The sequence below is a fragment of the Salvelinus fontinalis genome, chromosome 7, assembly GCF_029448725.1.
Source record: "Salvelinus fontinalis isolate EN_2023a chromosome 7, ASM2944872v1, whole genome shotgun sequence".
Taxonomy (NCBI): Eukaryota; Metazoa; Chordata; class Actinopteri; order Salmoniformes; family Salmonidae; genus Salvelinus; species Salvelinus fontinalis.
The window spans coordinates 64502173-64524828 of NC_074671.1; the positions used below are offsets into that span (position 1 = coordinate 64502173).

General features: G+C 39.8%; 1 protein-coding gene across 1 annotated transcript; it reads left to right on the forward strand.

The window, feature by feature from the left end:
* The first annotated feature begins 6548 nt into the window (after positions 1-6548).
* LOC129860175 (zinc finger protein OZF-like) lies at positions 6549-22656 on the forward strand. The gene is made up of 3 exons (XM_055930553.1): positions 6549-6652; positions 7609-7855; positions 16599-22656. Exons 2-3 carry the CDS (start codon positions 7762-7764, stop codon positions 17876-17878), a joined length of 1374 nt encoding a protein of 457 aa, XP_055786528.1. The 5' UTR covers positions 6549-6652; positions 7609-7761; the 3' UTR covers positions 17879-22656.

Consider the following 22656-nt stretch of genomic DNA (forward strand, 5'->3'; position numbering starts at 1 on the left):
TTTGTGCCCTGGTCCTATAAGAGCTCTTTGTCACTTCCCACGAGCCGGGTTGTGATGACAACTCACACTAATTTCTTATGTTTAATAAATGTATAGTGTGTGTTTGTGGCTTACAATATTTGAGAGTGCGCTGACCCTGGTGCTAGAGGGGGTACGCAGCTGGAGGTTGAATGTTTGAAGGGTTACGGGACTATAAACATTTTGAGAACCGCTGGTCTAGATGATCCCAGTTCCTGCTGTGTCATGCTGATGGGAAGACTAGGGTATGGAGAAAACCACGAGTGCATGCATCCATGCCGTGTGGGGTGTGCATTGCGGGCTGGTGGTGATGGTGTGGGGTGAGTTTTCATGGAACACATTGGGCCCCTTGATAAAAGTGGAGCAACGTTTTAATGCCACAGGATGTCTAAACCTCATTGCCAGTCAGGTGCATCCCTTTATGGCAGCAATGTATCCAGCTGCAAATTTATGTTTTCAGCAGGATTATGCCCCATGCCACAAGGCTTGTCCAGGGATGGTTCCACGAACATAAGTGAATTCAGCTTGCTGCAGTGGCCTGCCATGTCACCAGATCTCGATCCAATTGAGCATCTGTGGGAGGAGATGGAACGAGCTATTCGGAGTAGATATCCACTCCCAGCCAATCCGACACAACTGTGGGAAGCATTGGAGTCATCATGGCCCAGCATCCCTGTGGGTTTCTTTCCACACCAGGTGGAGTCCATGGCCTGACGAATTGAGGCTGTTCTGAGGACAAGGGAAATAGCAACTCAATATTAGGAAGGTGTTCCTAATGTTTTGTACACTCAGTGCAAAAGGAAAGTATTCAGACCCCTGGACTTTTTCCACATTTTGTTACGTTACAGCCTTAAAATAAAATGTATTAAATAAAATTTATAAAAAATCCTCAATCTACACACAATAGCCCATAATGACAAATTGAAAACAGTTTTTTTGATTTTTTTGGCAAATAGCAAATGGTATGAATACTTATTTATTATGAGACTTGAAATTGTTCTCAGGTGCATCCTGTTTCCATCAAGTATCCTTGTGATGTTTCAACAACTTGATTGGAGTCCACTTGGTAAATTCAATTCAAACATGCACACACCTGTCTATATAAGGTCCCACATTTGACAGTGCATGTCAGAGCATGGTGGTGGCAGCATCATGCTGTGGGTATGTTTTTCAACGGCAGGGACTGGGAGACTAGTCAGGATCGAGGGAAAGTTGAACGGAGCAAAGTACAGAGAGATTCTTGATGATATTCTGCTATTGAGTGCTCAGGACCTGTTGACTAACTGTTGAAGTTAATTGATATAATGTTTGTACAATAATTTGTTCTGGGCAACATATTCTCTTATGTATAATTTTAAATGAAACAAACTTTTAAATGAAATAGTGTCTATATATAAACCAAATTTGATCACATTCACATTCTCACAAACAAATGGCCTACACTGTGTATATACAATTGTTGACATCTGATGGTCATTCTTATAGTGGGTTGCAAAATGTTGAACCCACCAGAGGTGGACTGTCATGACTGGCCTGTGAGGATCAGGTTACAGAGGATCACGGTTCTACAGAGAGATCTCTCCCTCCCGAAGACGGGGAGAAGTATAGAGGGATTGATGGGGGGGTTTATGACCTCACGTCCATCGTAAGGGAACAGCCCAACTCCATTCTGTTCTCTAATGTGTGAGACTGGAATGTCTGTTTGCCTTAGGAAGAGGTTACAGCCCAAAACTACAGAACATCAAATAAATGGACTCTGAGACATATATATTTGATTAGCCAAATGGTGGAAACAATGATGGATGGAATATGAAAATGTATGTAAATTTTATGATTAGAAGTTATTAGAAGTTATTAGAAGTTGAGGATGTTATAATGAAAACATTAACTTGAAGAGTTTTCATAATGTATATGTGATGTTTACATACTTTGTGTAGAAAATATCCAGATGAAAGAGAATGTTTTGGTGATGATAAGACTGATTTTAGTTGTCCAAACGAGATCATAGAAAATCCTAATACCTTGTAACTAGCTACGCCCCAGGGAACCCAGAGAGTGTGTCATAAAGATGGAAACGCCCTTTTCTACTCTAGGGTATAAAACATGAGTTAAGAATTTACATATCAGACTAAGTTGACTACACGCTTCAGCCGAGGTCTACGACTAGTCGTGACCCCGAAACGCAACACGAGTTTGAAGACAAAGTAAATCTCTGAACAATCAAGTTTATGGTGGAGTAGCTATTCTTAGTACTGTAGCTAGGAAGTTGAATTTAAGCAGGACCATCCGGCTATTCTTTTCAAGTCACCGGTTGTCTACGCGGCCCTCTTACCCATGCCGGGAGCATCAACACAGCTGATTAGCCTCCTCAGAAGCCCACTCTCACAGAATGAGTGCAAGGAAACTGACAACTATGAGAAAGGACATTGCCATCGTTTGGACAATCAGAGACTTGCACCTGAAGACGAAAAACAAGGCGTTAGCCAAACCTTTCCCACTAAGTGGAACTCGACCCACAAAGAGATACCCAACGGAGACCTTCAACACGTAAATACATGCATTACACTTTTTACCCATAACAGGGGCAGTTCAGGGCAAAGTGTTAGGGCTGAAATTAAGCATTGTTTACAAATGTATTCAAGTGTTGAATTTCTCTCTTGCTCTTTCTCTCTCTCTCTAGGTAAATCTCCATCTTGTGTTGGTCCACTAGGGACCTGTTGCCATTGTATGAAGTTCTAACCAATAACCTTGACTGTTTGTGTATATGTATCTTATGTTATCATTTAGCTTGTTAGTAAATAAATAATCAACTCAATTTGTGTGGTACGGAATGATTAGTGAGACCCGGGTTTGTGCAGATTTACGAATTATGCGATGTTCAGAATGAGACTGAGGAAATTAATTAATTGTTGACTGCTATGAAATCGATATATTCTTTGAGTTAATTCTGGAAACGGTAACTCATTAAGCAAAATTTTCCTGTGGCTGCTCCAGGTTACTGAGTTAATTTGTTACAGGATTAATTTAATCACATAATAATAAGCAGTTAATTATTCAATAAATAGAATGTCATCACATTAACGATAACGCCACGACATATTGATGTCCCCCTGCAAGGATAAACTAGGCCTCACTGTTGAATTCAGTCCATAGGAATTGTGTAGCAAGTTACTCATACTCCAATCGCGCTATAAGCAGGATTATTGTTGAGAGTGGCGTGTGTGTGGTTTTTCTTTTTCACCCAGATACTAGTGTAGCGAGATTGACTCGTGTTGTATATCTGACACAAATCAGTGTGTAGGGGATTTACTGAATGCTACGTGCTAGGGCATATGTACCAGCCGATGCAGGCATTCTGAGAAAAATACTAGTTGGGCCCAATGTAGTGTTATTTCTGTCTATCGCATTCAGGAGCGAGTAGACTTGGTCATAATTAATTTCTCGAGCGTGGATATAGAGCCAGCCGATGAAAATGTGAGTAGATATTGGCTTGACCAAGCTATTAATTATCTCTGTCTCACATTTTCATTGGTGCGAGTAGACCAACGGTGTATTTGTGTTTTCCGCGCGTTCCGGTTAATCGCAAAAACAAATTGCTGAAAGGTTGAACGTGAGACGTCACTTAGTAAATCTGTTCTCTTGTTGGAGGGGACATTTGTAGTGCTGGAAAGTAAGATTCCGCACAAGTGAAGATAAGCATTGCACCAAATGCTAAGCTAACAAGGGGGAGCTGCCATTTTTGTTTCCCCCGTTGTTCAAAATGAAATCCCGCGCCGTGCGGGAATCCCATGTGATTACATTGTGTGCTATCATTGACCTCTGGTGGTGAAGAATTGCCAGTAATTGTTTTTAAATAATTAATAATGGAAAATATATGTAATAATTTATTGAGCTCACACGCAACAAAATAATCTATTATTATGGTGGGGGATTATAATACGGTTTTAAGTACCTCAATGGATCGTAAAGGAAATCATTCTACAAACTATCACCCTCAAGCGCTTAAGGAGATTACAAAGATCATGGATACATTAGAACTAGTGGATATATGAAGGTTGAAAAACCCTGACCTAGTGAGTTATACATGGAGGAGGCTTAATCAAGCTAGCCGTCTTGATTACTTCCTAGTCTTGCTGGCATCAAAAGTATTAATAGGAGACCGAATCCGATCGGACCACCATCCAATATAGCCAACAAATTGTCATCCAATATAGCTCTTACAGAATTCCCACATGGACGGGGATATTGGAAATTTAATCAAAGCCTATTGGATGACAATTTGTTCTTAACTAAGACAAAATAATTCATAATTTACTTTTTTTCTGTAAAACATAGGTACAGCAGATATCCTTATTGTATGGAACACTTTCAAATGTACTTTTAGGGGCCATTCAATAGAATACTCATCATTTAAAACAAAAGCAGTTTAGGTCAAAAGAGATGAGACTAATAAAGTAAAAAGAGGAAGTAACAGCGCAGGTAGATGGTAATGAAAACTGTAGAGGCACAAAATAGGTTAGAGGAAAACCAAAAAGAAATGGAGGTGTACTTATTCAAGAACGATCAAGTGTAATGTATTACAAAAATAAAGCAAATTGGATTGAAAACAGACATGGGTTAAAATAGTCTCAGACTTGTCCTAGTCTAGATTTTAAGTCAGGATGATTTCATCTCAATCTAGATCTAAGCAGTGGGGAACCATAAGGGCCTTCACAGAAGGCTAAGGATTGATAGAAATGTATATATATTTTTTAATACAATTTAGTTTTAATTTGTACTTCATCTTTACAATAATTGTAATCATTTTCTGATTTCATCTCTTCCTTTTGTGTTGGAAAGAGAAGGGTTAATACTGAAGAGAAAAAAATATCCAATCAGGATTTTCTTTAGTGGTCTCTGGGTAGAAAAATCTAGCTAGCTCAGCCAGCCATTGGCTATAGTCATGGGTAACATCATATGTGGAGTGTGTCTGAAAGTGGGCATGTTGACAGAAGTGGGAAGAACAGAACTAAGAACAGATATAGCCCTTGGTTCACCCTAGACTTGAATGCCCTTGACCAGCACAAAAGCATCCTGTGGCGTTCTGCATTAGCTTCAAATAGCCACCGCGACATCCAACTTTTCAGGGAAGTCAGGAACCAATATACTCAGTCAGTTAGGAAAGCTAAGGCTAACTTTTTCAAACAGAAATGTTATTAATTTGATTATGAACGCATTAGATTGACGGTAACAGTAGTCAGATTAGGCCATAGGTAAAACAAATGTTAAAAAACACTGGCTGTTGTTGACAAGCATATTCAGATAATATTCATGTTATTCATATTTAATTCAGTGATTGAAATGATGAGCCCATCCCTCAGTAGCCTATTCCAGCAGGCTATTGGGAAGCAAGCACTTCTTATTGAGAAATTGCCTCGCTTTCATGTTGAAGAAATGAGTCCTGAAATTTGAAGTAAGCAAGCTGCTGAATCGTTCAGTTTACATCTTGCCTACATCTTGTCGAGGCTACTGTAGACTATCTGAAATGTAATGTAGGTCTATCAGGCTACCTGCCTTTATCCAAGCAAACTATGGCAACATTTTATTAGAAACATAAACCCAGATTTTAGTCTGTTGCCTATGTCTATTGAAATGACAAGTCAATCTCGCAAATGGGTAATTTATAATGACTTTGTAGTTTTAGAATCTGGCACATAATAACTGCAAAATTGCCAGAAATTAGCCTAACATTCGTTTTTTTTATGTTCATCCAAATGTTTCTTGCTCAGAGATTTCGAGATCCTCTGCTAGCTTTCATCACTCAACCTCTCCTGTCGGATTTATCTATAGTTATGCACATGCGCAAAGGGTATTTATTTACAATAATAAACCTGGTTCAAGCCCTGAATGCTGATTGGCTGAAAGCTGTAATATATCAGACCATATACCAGGAGTATGACAAAACATTACTTTTTACTGTTCTAATTACGTTGGTAACCAGTTTATAATAGCAATAAGGCACCCTTGGGGTTTGTGGTATATGGCCGGGCACTCCGCATTGCGTTTTGCAGAGAACAGCCCTTAGCCGTGGTATGTCGCCCATATACCATACCCAAGGTTGTGCCTTATTGCTTAATCATAGCAGTCAAGCGACTTACGTCGACATTCATTGATAGAAAATGATCTGGTGAGTTTAATAAATGTGTTATGTAAAGGTCGTATAAAATGTGTTATATCTGGAGTTTCCTCGGACATTGAGGTCCATCTTCTTAAGCGGAAGATTCCTGGAGTGGTTGGAGCACTAACCCGTGTGTAGATGGAAAGAAGGAGGAAAGACAATCGGTTTTATTGATGTTGGAAGAAGAGTATCAACCTACTAATCTTTTTGGTATTTATTAGGATCCCCATTAGCCGCTGCAAAAGCATCAGAGTTGTTCACTTCTTTCATTAACTTCTCAAACCCCGGCTTGGTCTGATTCCCAAGCGTTCTCGCAAGTCTCGCGTTGTTGCGTCTCTTGGTTTTGGAACTGTGTGGGTTTAGTGGGGGAACAGGAAGTTCCGGCCAGGCGCGCATCATTCTTCATAACAAAGAAAGTGCCAGAATTATGCAGTAGAGACGATTACTTTTGTCTCCGTTTCAAATTGATTGCTACAGGTATGTAATGGCACGTTTAAACGTTCTAATATCGAAAGAACATGTCATTAAAAAACGTAAAGGTATTATCACGTTAAGGTTTTATGTTCTATTTTTGTGTCAAACTGAGTGAGTGAAGAACGTGATAAAAATTATGTACAATTCACATAACGTTAGCTAGTTAGAGACTTTGGATTTGCCTGAGTGGATGTACATCATTTCGTCAAAGTAATTTCATAAAGAATCAATTTATTTGAGATTTCGGAGTTTGTTTAACATGTCGTTATTGGTTTTGTGTCATTCACGAGCTGGGAAAATGGCGGTGCCCACTCTGTCTGCGTCAAAGAGACAATTTCACGGTCGCACTACTGTTTTGAAGCGGAATGTAATGATCCGTTTTCTACATATGTAGTAATATTCAGACACATTCAGTTTCCACCTTGATCTATAATTGTTACTGGTGTGAACGGGAAATACAATTGGTCTTTGAGTGAAATAATACAGTGAAGAGAAGGTTATTCGGGAGAATCAAATCTGTCACATGCTGAATACAACAAGCGTTGACCTTAGGGTGGGGTCAATGCAAATAGTTCAGGTAGCCATTTGATTAATTGTTAAGCAGTGTTATGGCTTAAGCTGTTAAGGAGCCTTTTTGACCTAGACTTGGCGCTCCGGTACCGCTTGCCGTAAAATGGTACATAGAGCTGCCTAAAACAAACTGCAACATTGTACTAAATGGTTTTTGTCATTTATGTGAATTTGGGAAATCTACTATAGATCAAGTGCATTTACGTTGTGTAGACTAATTTATAGTGTGTAATGTGAATTAGTGTTTTGCTGTCAATGCTTAGGCTAGCTACCTGACCTGTTGAAATTAGATAATTGGACAAGAAAAAAAATATATTTTTGGAGAATAAAGAATGTGCCTGAACTGCCAAGACAATAACTTTGGAGTCCGTTTCTCTTTATTACTACAGGCCGACTCAGATTAAGTCTGAGGCCGGTAACATCAACAGTGAGGGCAAACCCAGCCTGCCTCTCTCCTTCCACACTGAGTCCAACCCTAAAACCTACAGTCACTGGGTCCTGATTGTGACAGTGGAGCTCGGTTTGCACTGCAGGAGCCAGTGATGGCATCAGTGAAGCTGGAAGACTGCAGTCAAACACTGGAGCTGAATGTCAACATTAAAGATGAAGAAGAGGAGGAGGAGATTGTTTCTCATGGTAAGAGCAGGTTCTATCTAACTAAGTTTGTGTTTTTCATTCCATCTTCCCACTGTACATGAAAAGTTGCTGTAGAACTGTTTGATGATTAACTGTTTCAATGAGAAGGTAGATGTCTGTCCTGTGTAGCTCAGTTGGTAGATCATGGTCCTCTCATCGCCAGGGTTGTGGGTTCGATTCCCATGGGGGACCAGTATGAAAAAAGTATTAATGTATGCACTCATTACTGTAAGTTGCTCTGGATAAGAGCGTCTGCTAAATGACTAATGTACATTTGCAATATGTTAGGAGATAAAGAACATTGTTTTCTTCATTACATCTTTCACATTATTATGTAGTTTACGGTAGTCCCCAGTCACCTGGTGTTTGTTACAAGAACACAATGAGAAGAGACCGGAGCCTTGTGAGTCACTCACTGTCGTGCATCATGCATCAGGTGATCTAATTACAGTATGGAATTCACAACTAAATGTTTGCCTGCTAGATAACTTACAACTATTAAGTTAACAGTCTATAATGTGCTAAATGTCCTGCAGTTGTCCATTTGGTTTGTTGATTTAGTAGCTAGTTAGCTACCTAGCTAAGTGGTTAGCTTCTTATAAAATCAAGCATTCACTTGGTAACAGCAGAGAATGCCATCCTGGATCAAGAGCCGTGTAGGCTAATATTCGTTTGGGGGTGCAGAAAACTAAGTAGCGTTTTTGAGTTACCTGTATATTTGTATAGTTTGTCAGAAACTGTACAAAATGTTCGCAATGCGCTCATTAGCATTTCGTTTTCTCTATGAGGATTCCTTAGTACTTGTTAGCATTTGATAGCATTCTGCTAAGTGACTTTTTAAACAGCTGTAGTCAACTTGTGCTCTAGGTAATAGATAAAGCACATTGCGTTAATAATTTTTCCCGTTGAGATAATTTTTCATAATGAAACTTACGGTACTAGTTTCCCAAAACAGAGGTTTGAGCCAGTAACGTGTGTCAAACGGTGGCTATAAAATATATTTTGATTTAACACTTTTTGGGGGGGTTACTACATGATTACATATGTGTTATTTCATAGTTTATGTCTTCACTATTATTCTACAATGTAGAAAATATAAAAAATAAAGAAACCCTTGAATGAGTAGGTGTTCTAAAACTTTTTACCGGTAGTGTATATCTGCAGAAATAAGACAGATCCTGCTTGTGTTACCGGTTTGTTTAATAGCCTGCTGATTCCATGAGCCCAAAGCCTCACGCAACATGTCGGATAAACAATTTTTAAAATTCTGCTGGTTTTTAATCTTTGCGACGCTGTAATAAAGGCTTAACCAAACGTTACAACAGACTCGGTTATGCTTATCATTTATTAAGTGTTGTTTACATTGTTCCAAACAGTCAGAAAAGTGTTGTAATCTACCTGTTTGGAACACACAGTATGCACTCAGTGTTTGCTCCTTCTTTTTCTTGATCTCCAGTATTTTCCACAACTAGTCACATTTATTCCACACATCTGACTTCCCTTTTACCTCCTGAGCCACCAGTAAACATTCTCCCGTTTCGAGTTTGTCATGTCCTCTGCAACCATTTTTCTGTTACGGTGTTCTGAGTTTGTTATAACCAATTTATTGATGTGATTATGATATGCTGTAGATTAGGTCCTATTGGTCACGTGCATGCGATGTATACATGTGTCACAAAGAGAGCAAAAGTTGAGGGAATAGAGAATGTTTTTCCCAAACAAAAGAGTGATTTCAGCAGAACCTTTCAGTCAGAAATGGCTGTAATTATGTTGCAGCTTCAGCAACAAGGACAGTGTGATGAACACTGTTGATGTTCTGTGGTGGTCGCTGCAGCAGGGAAGAGAGAGACAACGGGTGCTAGTCTCTTTTTTTTTTTGTAAGTCTGAGCACAATCGCATCAATTGCGGTTGAACTCCCTCTAGTCATTTGTGTGTCTTAGTTTAAGCGCAGTTTGATTAAATAATTATCAGACAAGCTCAGTGCATATGGTTGATTTGATTAAAACACATGTCAATATATATTACTTACTTAATTTCCCCATGGGGACAATAAAGTGTGTTGCAGTGTTATGTACACGTTTAAAGTGGCGTTTAAATACAAAATTGACAATACAACTTTCATAAGTTACATACCAATAATAAAAAATTAAAAAATAATAAAGACTAGCCTGCTGGCATACTGAGTCAATAAGAACATTAGCCCAAGCTATTTAGGAGGGATATCACACCTGGCACAAATGACTGTCTAGTTGTGTTTTTCTTGCTGAGGGGTGCCCTATACCTGCGCCCAGAGGGGAGTATTTCAAAGTCCTGGTACAGGGGGTGGCTTGGGTCTAAAATTATTTTGTGAGCCTTGAGGAGGGCCCTGACCTTAAAGATCTCATCCAGGCCTGTCTGTGTGACTCCAAGTACCTTGCTTGCTGTGGTGATAATCCTTCTCCTCATATTTCTCTGGCTGACGGTGGCATTGCCAAACCAACAAACAATTCAAAAAGTTAAAATACTCTCAATGAAAGATTTGTAAAACAGAGTCAGTATAGTCTACATTAAAATATCTCCGCGTTTTGAGAAAGTACAGTCTCTGTTGGCTCTTTTTGTAGATCAGATCTGTACACTTACTTCACTGAAGCTTATTGTCTTAGAGGACACCCAGGTATTTGTATTCCTCTACAATCTCTGTATTCTGACCTCTGATAGATGTTGCAGAGGTAGGTGTTGTACACTTCCTGAAGTCTATGCACGTCTCTTTGGTCTTGTTGGTATTGAGGACCAAGTGTGATTCCTCACACCACTCTACAAAGTCATCTAGGACCGGGCCATGATGTTCCTCGTTATCATACAATAGGCTGATCAAGGCAGTGTCATCAGCGAACTTAACGAGGTGTCTGTCAGGATGGGAACTAGTACAACTATTAGTGTACAAGATGTACAGGAGTGGGGACAAAACACATCCCTGGGGAGAGCCTGTGTTGATATTGCGTATGCCCGACACGTGGGGACCTATTTTGACTCGCTGTGAGCGTTGGTTCAGGAAGTCCAGCAGCCATAAAACCAGCCTCCCCATCTAAGGAGAAGTCCCGAATGAGTCTCTGTGCCAGAATGTAGGGCTGGATTGTGTTGAAGGCAGAAGAAAAGTCAACAAACAGAACCCTAACATCTAGAGGGTGCCAAATCCCATGTCTATAGACCATGTTAAGGAGGGTAAGAATGGCATTGTCAACTCCTCTGCTAGGCTGATAGGCAAACTGAAATGGGTCGAGAAGCTTCTGGGTGACGCTGAGAATATAACGTTTCACAATTTTCTCAAGGCATTTCATTACTAAGGATGTCAAGGCGACAGGGCGGTAGTCATTCAGCACAGAGGGATTAGATGTTTTAGGAATTGGTATAATTAATGAGTTTTTCCACAATACTGGCACGTGTTGCTGGTCGAGTGAGGATTGGAAAATGTCTATAAAAACACCAGCCAATTGTTCAGCACAGTGCTTTAACACATGTCCACTTATTTTGCCTGGGCTTTTGTATGCATTACATCCCCTGAACAACTTTAACCTCTACAGAGTACCTAACCCGGATCCGGGAGCACCCCCCCCCCCCCCCCACACACTGATTAGCATCGCTAGCATAGCGTCACAATTAAATAGTAGCATCTAAATATCATTAAATCACAAGTCCAAGACACCCAATGAAAGACACAGATCTTGTGAATAAAACCACCATTTCAGATTTTTTAAATGTTTTACAGGGAAGACAAAATATGTAAATCTATTAGCTAAACACGTTAGCAAAAGACACCATTTTCTTACTCCAACAGTTTCTTACTCCATCAGGTGCTATCACCAATTCGGCTAAACTAAGATATTGATAGCCACAAACCAACAAACAAATTTATAAGATGACAGTCTGATAACATATTTATGGTATAGCATAGTTTTTTTTTTTTAAATGTGCATTTTTCAGGTATAAATCACAGTTCTACATTGCAGCTGCAATCTGATATAGTGCTGATGCAGCTAGAACAATTACAGAGACCAACGTTATATAACTAATTACTTGTCTTAAAACATTTCAGAAAAAATACACAGCGTACAGACATTGAAAGCCCAACATCTGGTGAATCCAAACAATATTTCAGATTTTTTAAATGTTTTATAGCGAAAACAAAATGTATCGCTAAATTAGCATAACGAGGCCAGCCAGAACCGGCTGGACGCGCCCGACCAGTTCACATGCACGACAGATATATGAAATAACATCGTAAATTGGGTCTTACTATTGCTGGTCTTTCATCAGAATGTTGATCAAGGTGTCCTTAGTCCTGATGAGTCGTTCAATCCATTCACAATGGCAACCTCCCCTCTTCATTTAGCCTGGGTACTGGTCGACTGGCACGGTCCATGTCCAAAGTTAAAAAACTCAAAGAACGGAACACGGCAAAACTCCCGAAAAAATTCTAATAATCTGATTAAACTATATTGAAAAAACATACATTACGGTGATATGGTCACATGTATCAAACAAACTTCGACACGGAGATAGTTTTCATCCGTAACGTCAGCATAACAAAATACAATGCCACCTCTGAAAACGCGCATTTCAGAAACCGGAAGTTGTCGGTCACGCTAAAGAAATAGGTCTTATTTCACGTCAGTACAAGATAAACAAAACATTTCTCCTCTGACGTCTTCCAGACACCCAGAGGAAGAAGAAGGAAGTGTGATTCGGGTCATAGGTCGCGTGACCATATATAGGCAGAGCTTTGAAGCGAGCATACACATCTTGCAATTTTCTTCTGGCTCAGGGAAAGTGCTGTGAAATGACCTGTGTTTGACTCAGAGACTCAATTGGAACGGTTTTAGAAACCATAGCTTGTTTTCTATCCAATGCTATATGGTTATATGCATATAGTAACAGCAATAATTGAAAAAGAGGCAGTTTAATCTGTAGAGGCAATTATGCTAATGCGAAACAGCACCCCCTGTATTCTCAAGAAGTTAACCTCTCTGGGCTATTCGGGACGGTAGCGTCCGACCCCGCCAACAGCCAGTAAAAGTGCAGGGCGCCAAATTCAAAACAACAAAAATCTCATAATTAAAATTCCTCAAGCATACAAGTATTTTACACCATTTTAAAGATAATATTCTCGTTAATCCAGCCACAGTGTCTGATTTCAAGAAGGCTTTACAGCGAAAGCACCACAAACGATTATGTTAGGTCACCACCAAGTCACAGAAAAACACAGCCATTTTTCCAGCCAAAGAGAGGAGTCACAAAAAGCAGAAATATAGATAAAATTAATCACTAACCTTTGATGATCTTCATCAGATGACACTCATAGGACTTCATGTTACACAATACATGTATGTTTTGTTCGATAAAGTGCATATTTATATCCAAAAATCTCCTTTTACATTGGCGTGTTATGTTCAGTAGTTCCAAAACATGCTGTGATTTTGCAGAGAGCCACACCAGTTCACAGAAATACTCATAATAAACATTGATAAAAGATACAAGTGTTTTACATGGAACTTTAGATAAACTGCTCCTTAATGCAACCGCTGTGTCAGATTTTTTTTAAACTTTACGGAAAAAGCACACCATGCAATAATCTGAGTACGGCGCTCAGACACAAAAACAAGCCATACAGGTACCTGCCATGTTGTGGATAGCGTTATAAATATTCACTTTACCTTTGATCTTCATCAGAATGCACTCCCAGGAATCCCAGTTCCACAATAAATGTTTGATTTGTTCGATAAAGTTAATCATTTATGTCCAAATACCTTCCTTTTGTTAGGGCGTTTGGTAAACAAATCCAAAACGCGCGTGCAAGTTTAGCCGAAAGGTCGGAAGAAAAGTCCAAAAAGTTTAGTTACAGTCCGTAGAAACATGTTAAACTAAGTATAGAATCAATCTTTAGGATGTTTTTAACATAAATCTTCAAAATGTTCCAACCGGAGAATTCCTTTGTCTGTAGAAAAGCAATGCAACGCAAGCTACCTCTCACACGACCGCGCGTCACGAGCTCAAAGCATTCTGCCAGACCTCTGACTCATTCCCCTCTCATTCGGCCCCACTTCACAGTAGAAGCCTCAAACAAAGTTCTAAAGACTTGACATCTAGTGGAAGCCGTAGGAAGTGCAACATGACCAATATCCCACTGTATCTTCAATAGGGAATTAGTTGGAAAAACGACCAACCTCAGATTTCCCACTTCCTGGTTGGATTTTTTCTCAGGTTTTCGCCTGCCATATGAGTTCTGTTATACTCACAGACATCATTCAAACAGTTGTAGAAACTTCAGTGTTTTCTATCCAAATCTACTAATTATAGGCATATATTAGCTTCTAGGACTGAGTAGCAGGCAGTTTACTCTGGGCACCTTATTCATCCAAGCTACTCAATACTGCGTCCCTGTCACCAAGAAGTTAATCCCTTGCCAGGCTACCCTTGCGTTTCCTGAGAAGAGTGTCCTCTCCACCCTTTGCTTGTATGCCTCCTTGTCCACCAGTATATCTTTTGATCTCACATAGACAGGCTTTAAAAGATGTACAATCACCCTCAGCATAAACTGCCTTATTCCTATCAAGTAGTGATTTTAGATGTTTATATGGAGAAATAGATGTTTAAAAAAGTTTGACCAATCGATTGGTGGAAAGAACAGACTACTCTTGGTGCACCAATGGACTGTGCAAGGTGTTGAAAGTATTCCACAGGGAGGCTGGCCCATGTTGACTCAAAAGCTTCCCACAGTTGTCAAGTTTGATGGATGTCTTTTGGGTGGTGGACCGTTCTTGATACATAAGGGAAAAATGTTCAGCATGAAAAACCCAGCAGCATTGCAGTTCTAGACACAAACCGGTGCACCTGGCACCTATGATCATACCCCGTTCAAAGGCACTTAAATCTCTTTTGCCCATTCACCCAGGTAGCCTAGTGGTTAGAGCGTTAGACTAGTAAAAGAAAGGTTGCAAGTTTACATCCCCGAGCCGACAAATCTGTCGTTCTGCCCCTGAACAGGCAGTTAACCCACTGTTACTAGGCCGTCATTGAAAATAAGAATTTGTTCTTAACTGACTTGCCTAGTTAAATAAAGGCAAAATTAAAAAATAAATGGCAGACATTCAATCCAAATTCTCTCAAGTCTTAAAAATCTTTCTTTAACCTCTCTGGGATCATTTGGGACTCTAGCGTCCCACCTCGCCATCAGCCAGTGAAATTGCAGGGCACCAAATTCAAAACAACAGAAATCACATAATTAAAATTCCTCAAACATACAAGTATTTTACACCATTTTAAAGATACCCTTCTTGTTAATCCAACCACAGTGTGCGATTTCAAAAAGGCTTTACGGCTAAAGCACAACATATCATTATGTTAGGACAGCGCCTAGTCACAGAAAGCATTCAGCCATTTTCCAACCAAAGAGAGATGTCACAAAAAGCAGAAATATAGATACAATTAATCACTAACCTTTGACGATCTTCATCAGATGACACTCCCAGGACTCAATATTACACAATACATGTATGTTTTGTTCGATAAAGTTCATATTTATATCCAAAAACCTCAGTTTACATTGGCGCCATGTTCATTGGCGCCATGCCTCCAAAACATCCGGAGAAATTGCAGAGAGCCACATCAAATAACATAAATACTCATCATAAACTTTGATGAAAGATACATGTTTTACATAGACTTAAAGATGAACTTGTTCTTAATGCAACCGCTGTCAGATTTCCAAAAAGCTTTACGGCAAAAGCACAATATTCAATAATCTGAGTACAGCGTTCAGCCACAAAAGCAAGCCATACAGTTACCCGCCAAATTGTGGAGTCAACAAAAATCATAAATAGCATTATAAATCTTCACTTACCTTTGCTGATCTTTGTCGGAATGCACTCCCAGGACTCCCACTGCCACAAGAAATGTTCGTTGTGTTCGATTACGTCCATATTTATGTCCAAATACCTCCGTTTTGTTCGCCCGTTTAGTTCACTATTCCAAAGGCACAATGCGCGAGCGCAAAATCCAGACAAAGTCAAAAGAGTTCCATTTCAGTTTGTAGAAACATGTCAAACGATGTTTACAATCAATCCTTATGGTCTTTTTATAATAAATCTTCAATAATATTCCAACCGGACAATAGCGTATTCATTACAGAGGAAAAAGAAGGAATGGCGCGCCCGCGTGACCACGCAGTAAACAACTCATTGGCCTCAGCCTAGTCCATTTGTTGAAACAGCTCTTTTTCGACCCCCTTCCACAATAGAAGCCTCAAACAACTTTCTAAAGACTGTTGACATCTGTTGGAAGGGGGGCAATCTGGCCCCATAGACACAGCATATTGGATTGGCAATCACTTAAATGAAACTACAAACCTCAGATTTCCCACTTCTTGGTTGGATTTGTCTCAGGTTTTCGCCTGCCATATGAGTTCTGTTATACTCACAGACATTATTTTAACAGTTTTGGAAACTTTAGAGTGTTTTCTATCCAAATCTACTACTTATATGCATATCATAGCTTCTGGGCCTGGGTAACAAGCAGTTTACTCTGGGCACCTTATTCATCCAAGCTACTCAATACTGCCCCCCTTTCCCAAAGAAGTTAACCTGTCTCCTTTCCTTTATGTACACCGATATGAAGTGGATTTAACAAGTGACATCAATAAGGGATGATAGAGCAGGTGTTCATAATATTTTGTACCACTGACTTTTTTCTTCTGATGCTGTTCACACAGGTCACATTGAGACATTCTCTACATCCAGAGAGCAACAGCAGGAAGATCACAGAGCTAATAGGTCTCACCACTGCCCACATTGTGAGGAGATTTTCCCATTTCTATCAAAGCTAAAAATACACCAAAAAATACACACAGGAGAGAAGCCTTACTCCTGCTCTGACTGTGGGGGGAGATTCTCTCGACTGAGCCACTTAAAAAGACACCAACAAATACACACAGGAGAGAAGCCCTACTCTTGCTCTGACTGTGAAAAATGCTTCACAACATCATCTGACCTAACAGTTCACCAGAGAATACACACAGGAGAGAAGCCTTTTTCCTGCTCTGACTGTGGGGGGAGATTCTCTCAACTGAGCAGTTTAAAAAAACACCAACATATACACACAGGAGAGAAGTCTTACTTCTGCTCTGAGTGTGGGAAGAGTTTCTCCCTATTGGATACCTTAAAAGCACATGAACGTATACATACAGGAGAAAAGCCTTACTCCTGCTCTGACTGTGGGAAGAGGTTCTCTCAACAGAGCAACTTAAAAAAACACCAACGTTTACATACAGGAGAAAAGCCTTATTCCTGCTCGGACTGTGAAAAGAGTTTCTCCCAATTGGATAAGTTAAATAGTCACCAGCGAATACATACAGGAGAGAAGCCTTATTTCTGCTCTGACTGTGGGAATTGTTTCACCCAAATTGATACGTTAAAATGTCACCAGCGTATACATACAGGAGAGAAGCCTTACTCTTGCTCTGACTGTGGGGAGAGTTTCTCTCAACACAGCAGCTTAAAGAAACACAAACGTATACACACAGGAGAGAAGCCTTACCTCTGCTCCGAATGTGGGACGAGGTTCTCTCTACAGGACAGCTTGAAATCACACCAGCGTATACATACAGGAGAGAAGCCTTACTTCTGCTCTGACTGTGGAAAGGATTTCTCTCGACACAGCAGCTTAAAGAAACACCAACGTATACACACAGGTGAGAAGCCTTACTCCTGCTTTGAATGTGGGAAGAGTTTTACAACATCAAGTGCTCTGACAGTTCATCAGAGAGTGCACACAGGAGAGAAGCCTTACTCCTGCTCTGACTGTGGGGGGAGTTACTCTCGACTGGGAAACTTACAAACACACCATCGTATACATACGGGAGAGAAGCCTTACTTTTGTTCTGACTGTGGTAAATGCTTCACAACATCAAGTGCTCTGACAGTTCATCAGAAAACACACACAGAAGAGAAGCACACCAACGGATTCACACAAGCCAAGACTTTTGCAGATTAAAATCTTAGGTTTTCGGTGGATTGACAATGGACGCCTGTTTTAAAGTATCCTTTTTTGGTAACAAAAGGAGAGAAGCTTCATCAGTTCTCTCAGACCAGCTAAGATTGAAGTCACTACATCACTTAATTCTCATAAAAGAAGTGGTAAGTGAATTGGATCAAATGAAGAAAGTGTAGAACACTATTGTAATCCTATAGTTTCTCACTGTGAGAGAACCGTGCAGAGGAACGGGAGCGTTTTATAGAATGTTATCCTCTCTTTACTGATCAGTGTGTATCTTGTCAGTTTTGTTGTGTTTTGTTAGCTTCTACTGTAAAGATATTAAGATGACTTTGGATTGGCTCTTAGCGTTGAATACCCTCTTAGGTTTCTCTTGTTGAAACAATGGAGTCTGATGGTTGACTGGGTAGTACTGCTTCCCTCTAGTTTTCTGTGGGAATGAGCAAGTAGACAACATGTATGAGATAGAGATGGTGTGATGATCAGTTTTCGGCAGTTATATATATATACAAAGACATGTCAATAGAAAAACAACAAACCGCTACACGGTTTCACGTGACTGTTAGCCGTAGTTGGCTAGCTAGCAAGCAAACAAGGGATAACAAATGACTTGGTGGCGTCCATAGATACAGAATAAAAATACTTTGACTGGATTGAGTCTCTGGCAAACTATCCAATAGAATGAACGGACATCTCTGCTCAGCCAATCAAAATCATGAATCAGCAATTTATTTTTATGAATATATACAAAGAAATGTTGATAGAAACACAGGTAAAACAACATGAAAGGCAGCTAGTTTGCTGTGTTACCAGCGTCAGTTTGAAATGATTGTGTTTGCTGTGTAGATGGCTAGCTTTTCTGAACAGTGTCCTGACCAGAGAGCACATTTTCTATGCCATGCGAAATCCAAAATAGCTTTAACAAATGCAAATGCAGCTACTTTGCTGTTATTCTAGCTGCACTGTTTGACCTGTTTTTTTTAAAATTTAATTGGAAACCTATTGTATAAAAGTGAATGTACACTAGAGGTTGTGAACAACTTTCTTTTTTTTTGCAGCAACCTTCCCGCTAGCCATGATTGGCTGAGATAATGAGTGGGCTGGACATGCCTAGAGATGAGTTTGTATTGGTCTGCCATATAGCACGCTTCTGTCTATTTGAGCTGGTCAGTATGTGTAGGTAATCCTGTCTAACACATTTATACAAAAAAATGTATTGCGTAGTACTTCTGCATATGTGTTGCTCTCCACTTTTATGAAGGACCGAGTTTTGAAATCAGTGGAATTAGAGTATGATAGCTAAGGAGATGGAGAAAACATCTCCTTAGATGAAAAATTACATCTTCAAACTAAGGGCAACATGGCATCTGTGACAGGGAGACGCATAATGTAGCTAGCTAGACTTTCAGATAGTACACGTTTATAATTTTGACAGTGGTTTCATTTTCAAGCTAAAGTGTACTGTTAGCTATCTCGCTAACGTTAGCTGGCTGGCTCGCTAGCTTACATTATGTGTATGATCTTATTATTCGTATCGCAGAGCCATTTGCTTTGCTAGTTATAGCCTGATGTTAGCTAGCTAACATTGAACCTGGTTGGTTAGCTACCTGCAGATTCATGCAGGGTAGTAACGTCATGAGTTGGGATTATGGTTCATTGTTTACCTAGCTACATGTCTTAACAAAAGACTACACTATGCAAGTAACCATTTCAGTTGCATTTGTAAATTCAGTCTGAGTATGCCAGAGCGCAGAATAACTGAGGAATTTATGAACGCTCAACACCAGTTGAATATGGCCGGTGTCGGTAAACGTCTGCAAAAAAGTGTAAATAAATTCTTGCCAGCAGCACAGTTAGTCACCAACGCTCTGGATAACATGACAACAGCCTAACCAGCTCTGCTAGGGAGAGTAAAATGGTCAGTGGGGTGTCCTCTCATTTGTGTCTGGAAGTAGCTAGCAAGCAAGCCAATGTTAGCCAGTTAGCTGTGGGGCTAAAGCTTAAGAGGGTGTGAACGATGCTGAATGGGTGTAGGCAAAGAAGAGCTCTACAGTAGGTACCATGAGTAACAAGATTCTTTGGTCTGAAGAAACCAAGATTGAACTCTTTGGCCTGAATGCCAAGCTTCAAGTCTGGAGGAAACCTGGCACCCTCCATACGGTGAAGCATGGTGGTGGCATCATCATGCTGTGGGGATGTTTTTCAGCGGCAGGGACTGGGAGACTAGTCAGGATCGAGGGAAAGATGAACAGAGAAAAGTAAAGAGATCCTTGATGAAAACCTGCTCCAGAGGGCTCAGGACCTCCGACTGGGGCGAAGGATCACCTTCCAACAGGACAACACAGGAGTGGCTTAAGAACAAGTTTCAATGTCCTTGAGTGGCCCAGCCAGAGCATCTCTGGAGACATGAAAATAGCTGTGCTGCGAAGCTCCCCATCCAACCTGACGTAGCTTGAGAGGATCTGCAGATAAGAATGGGAGAAACTCAGCAAATACAGGTGTGCCAAGCTTACAGCGTCATAACCAGGAAGACTCGAGGTTGTAATCGATGCCAATGGTGCTTCAACAGAGTAAAGGGTCTTAATACATTATATAAGTATATAATGGGTTTTTTGCAAACATTTCTAAAAACCCATTTTTGCTTTGTCATTATGAGGTATTGTGTGTAGATTACGTAACGTAACAAAATGTGGAAAAAGTCAAGGTGTCTGAATACTTTCCATATGCACTGTGTGTGTGTGTATATATGTATGTGATGAGGTAGCCTACCTCTCAGTTAATAAAGTCAATGCAGTATTAAGATTAATGATGGGTTATGCATAATAAGATAACTTATAGCCTCTGTCTCTGCACCTGTGCTCCGATGGCCTCTTTAAACCCTCCTTAGCTTTTAGACTCGCATTTCTCATATTAATAGACTATTGGAAGAGAAGCAAGCTCTTTTTTTTGCTGAATATTAAGTATACACAGCCAATAGAACTCACGGGTAGTTTGAAAGAGTGAACGCTCAATGGTGGTAGAATATAGCAGTTATTAATTCAGACCCATAACCATTCAATCTTCGTAAAGAGAAAGCCGTCTGCATCTTATTGTAGTCCTATATTATTGTAGTCATATTATCTTATTGTAGTCCTATATTATTGTAGTCATATTATCTTATTGTAGTCCCATATTATTGTAGTCATTATCTTATTGTAGTCCTATATTATTCAAGCATGTCATTACAATAATAAAGATGAAGACAACAGAACTTATTTCATTTAACTGTTGAAAGTCAGGAAGGAATGAAGCAACCATAGAAAAAGGAGGTAGGCTAATAACATTAGGGGAAATATTATGAATCAATATGCATCCGCCTACTAATTATACAAATGTAAAATAGGCCCTATTATATTTCAAAATGATTATCACATTTGCTAGCTTATAATTGTAACTTTGTAGGCTGCATGTCCTGCACCAGATTGGCATGTTCTCTCCACAGTTCATGGAATGAAAGAGGTGAGTAATTCCAGTCCAGATAATACAATATAATACAGTCCACACTCCAAGACTATCCTACTGGAGCTAGTTTCGTGTATTTACCCAAAAGAGCATAGCTACATCTATGGGCTTTTATGTTTTTCTGTGTGTAATGTGCAGTAGCCTATATATTATAGGCTATGTATTGAATAATGACACAATCATTTGGGGCCCACCCCAACGACACTAACCACAGTTCTATCTCACACACCTCGCTCTGCTCTGGACTCAGTCAGGGCCATAACAATACCAGTAAGAGGACCAGACTTAGGTCATCTTATCAATACAGACTGATTATCTTAGAGGGGGTGAGTGTTGACTCGGCCTAGTTGAAAGGTATAATGATGTGCTTGTATTTGCATCTGAAGCGTCCAGCGGGTTGAATAAATCTGATTTGTGCTTTTACTAGTTGTCCATCTGAGTTTCTACTCCGTTCAGAGCTTAACAATCATTTCATTGAGACCACACTTGGCACACTTGATATTGCTCACCCAGCAGAGAACCATGGATGAGAGGAGTCATGAGATATAATAAGCAACTCATTCTCAAACCCTGAGCAATATGACATGTAATTGATTCCAAATTACATGACCCTCCCCTGAACTAAATTGACTAATTACTAAACCCTCCCCTGAACTAAATTTACTAATTACTAAACCCTCCCCTGAACTAAATTTCCAAGTTACTAAACCCTCCCCTGAACTAAATTTACAAGTTACTAAACCCTCCCCTGAACTAAATTTACAAATTACTAAACCCTCCCCTGAACTAAATTTACAAATTACATGACCCTCCCCTGAACTAAATTTCCAAGTTACTAAACGCTCCCCTGAACTAAATTTCCAAGTTACTAAACGCTCCCCTGAACTAAATTTCCAAGTTACTAAACGCTCCCCTGAACTAAATTTCCAAGTTACTAAACCCTCCCCTGAACTAAATTTCCAAGTTACTAAACGCTCCCCTGAACTAAATTTCCAAGTTACTAAACCCTCCCCTGAACTAAATTTCCAAGTTACTAAACCCCCCCCTGAACTAAATTTCCAAGTGACTAAAACCCTCCCTCATTTTTCTCCAGGTAACAATTGTCCATTTCTCTCTCCCTAAGTGACTTTTGTTTTAATGATTTACATACATTGAAACTGTTTATTAAATTGTCTTTTAAAACTAGATGTATTATTTTCGTCATTGATGATGAATGTATTTGAATAACTGTATTGAACTTGATTGATCCTCTAATGAAATAAATATTCTACATTCTA

Coding starts and splice junctions, on each gene's coding strand:
- LOC129860175 (XM_055930553.1), top strand. CDS start 7,762: ATGGCATCAGTGAAGCTGGAAGACTGCAGTCAAACACTGGAGCTGAAT. Junction 7,856..16,598: donor GGAGGAGATTGTTTCTCATG/GTAAGAGCAGGT, acceptor CTGTTCACACAG/GTCACATTGAGACATTCTCT.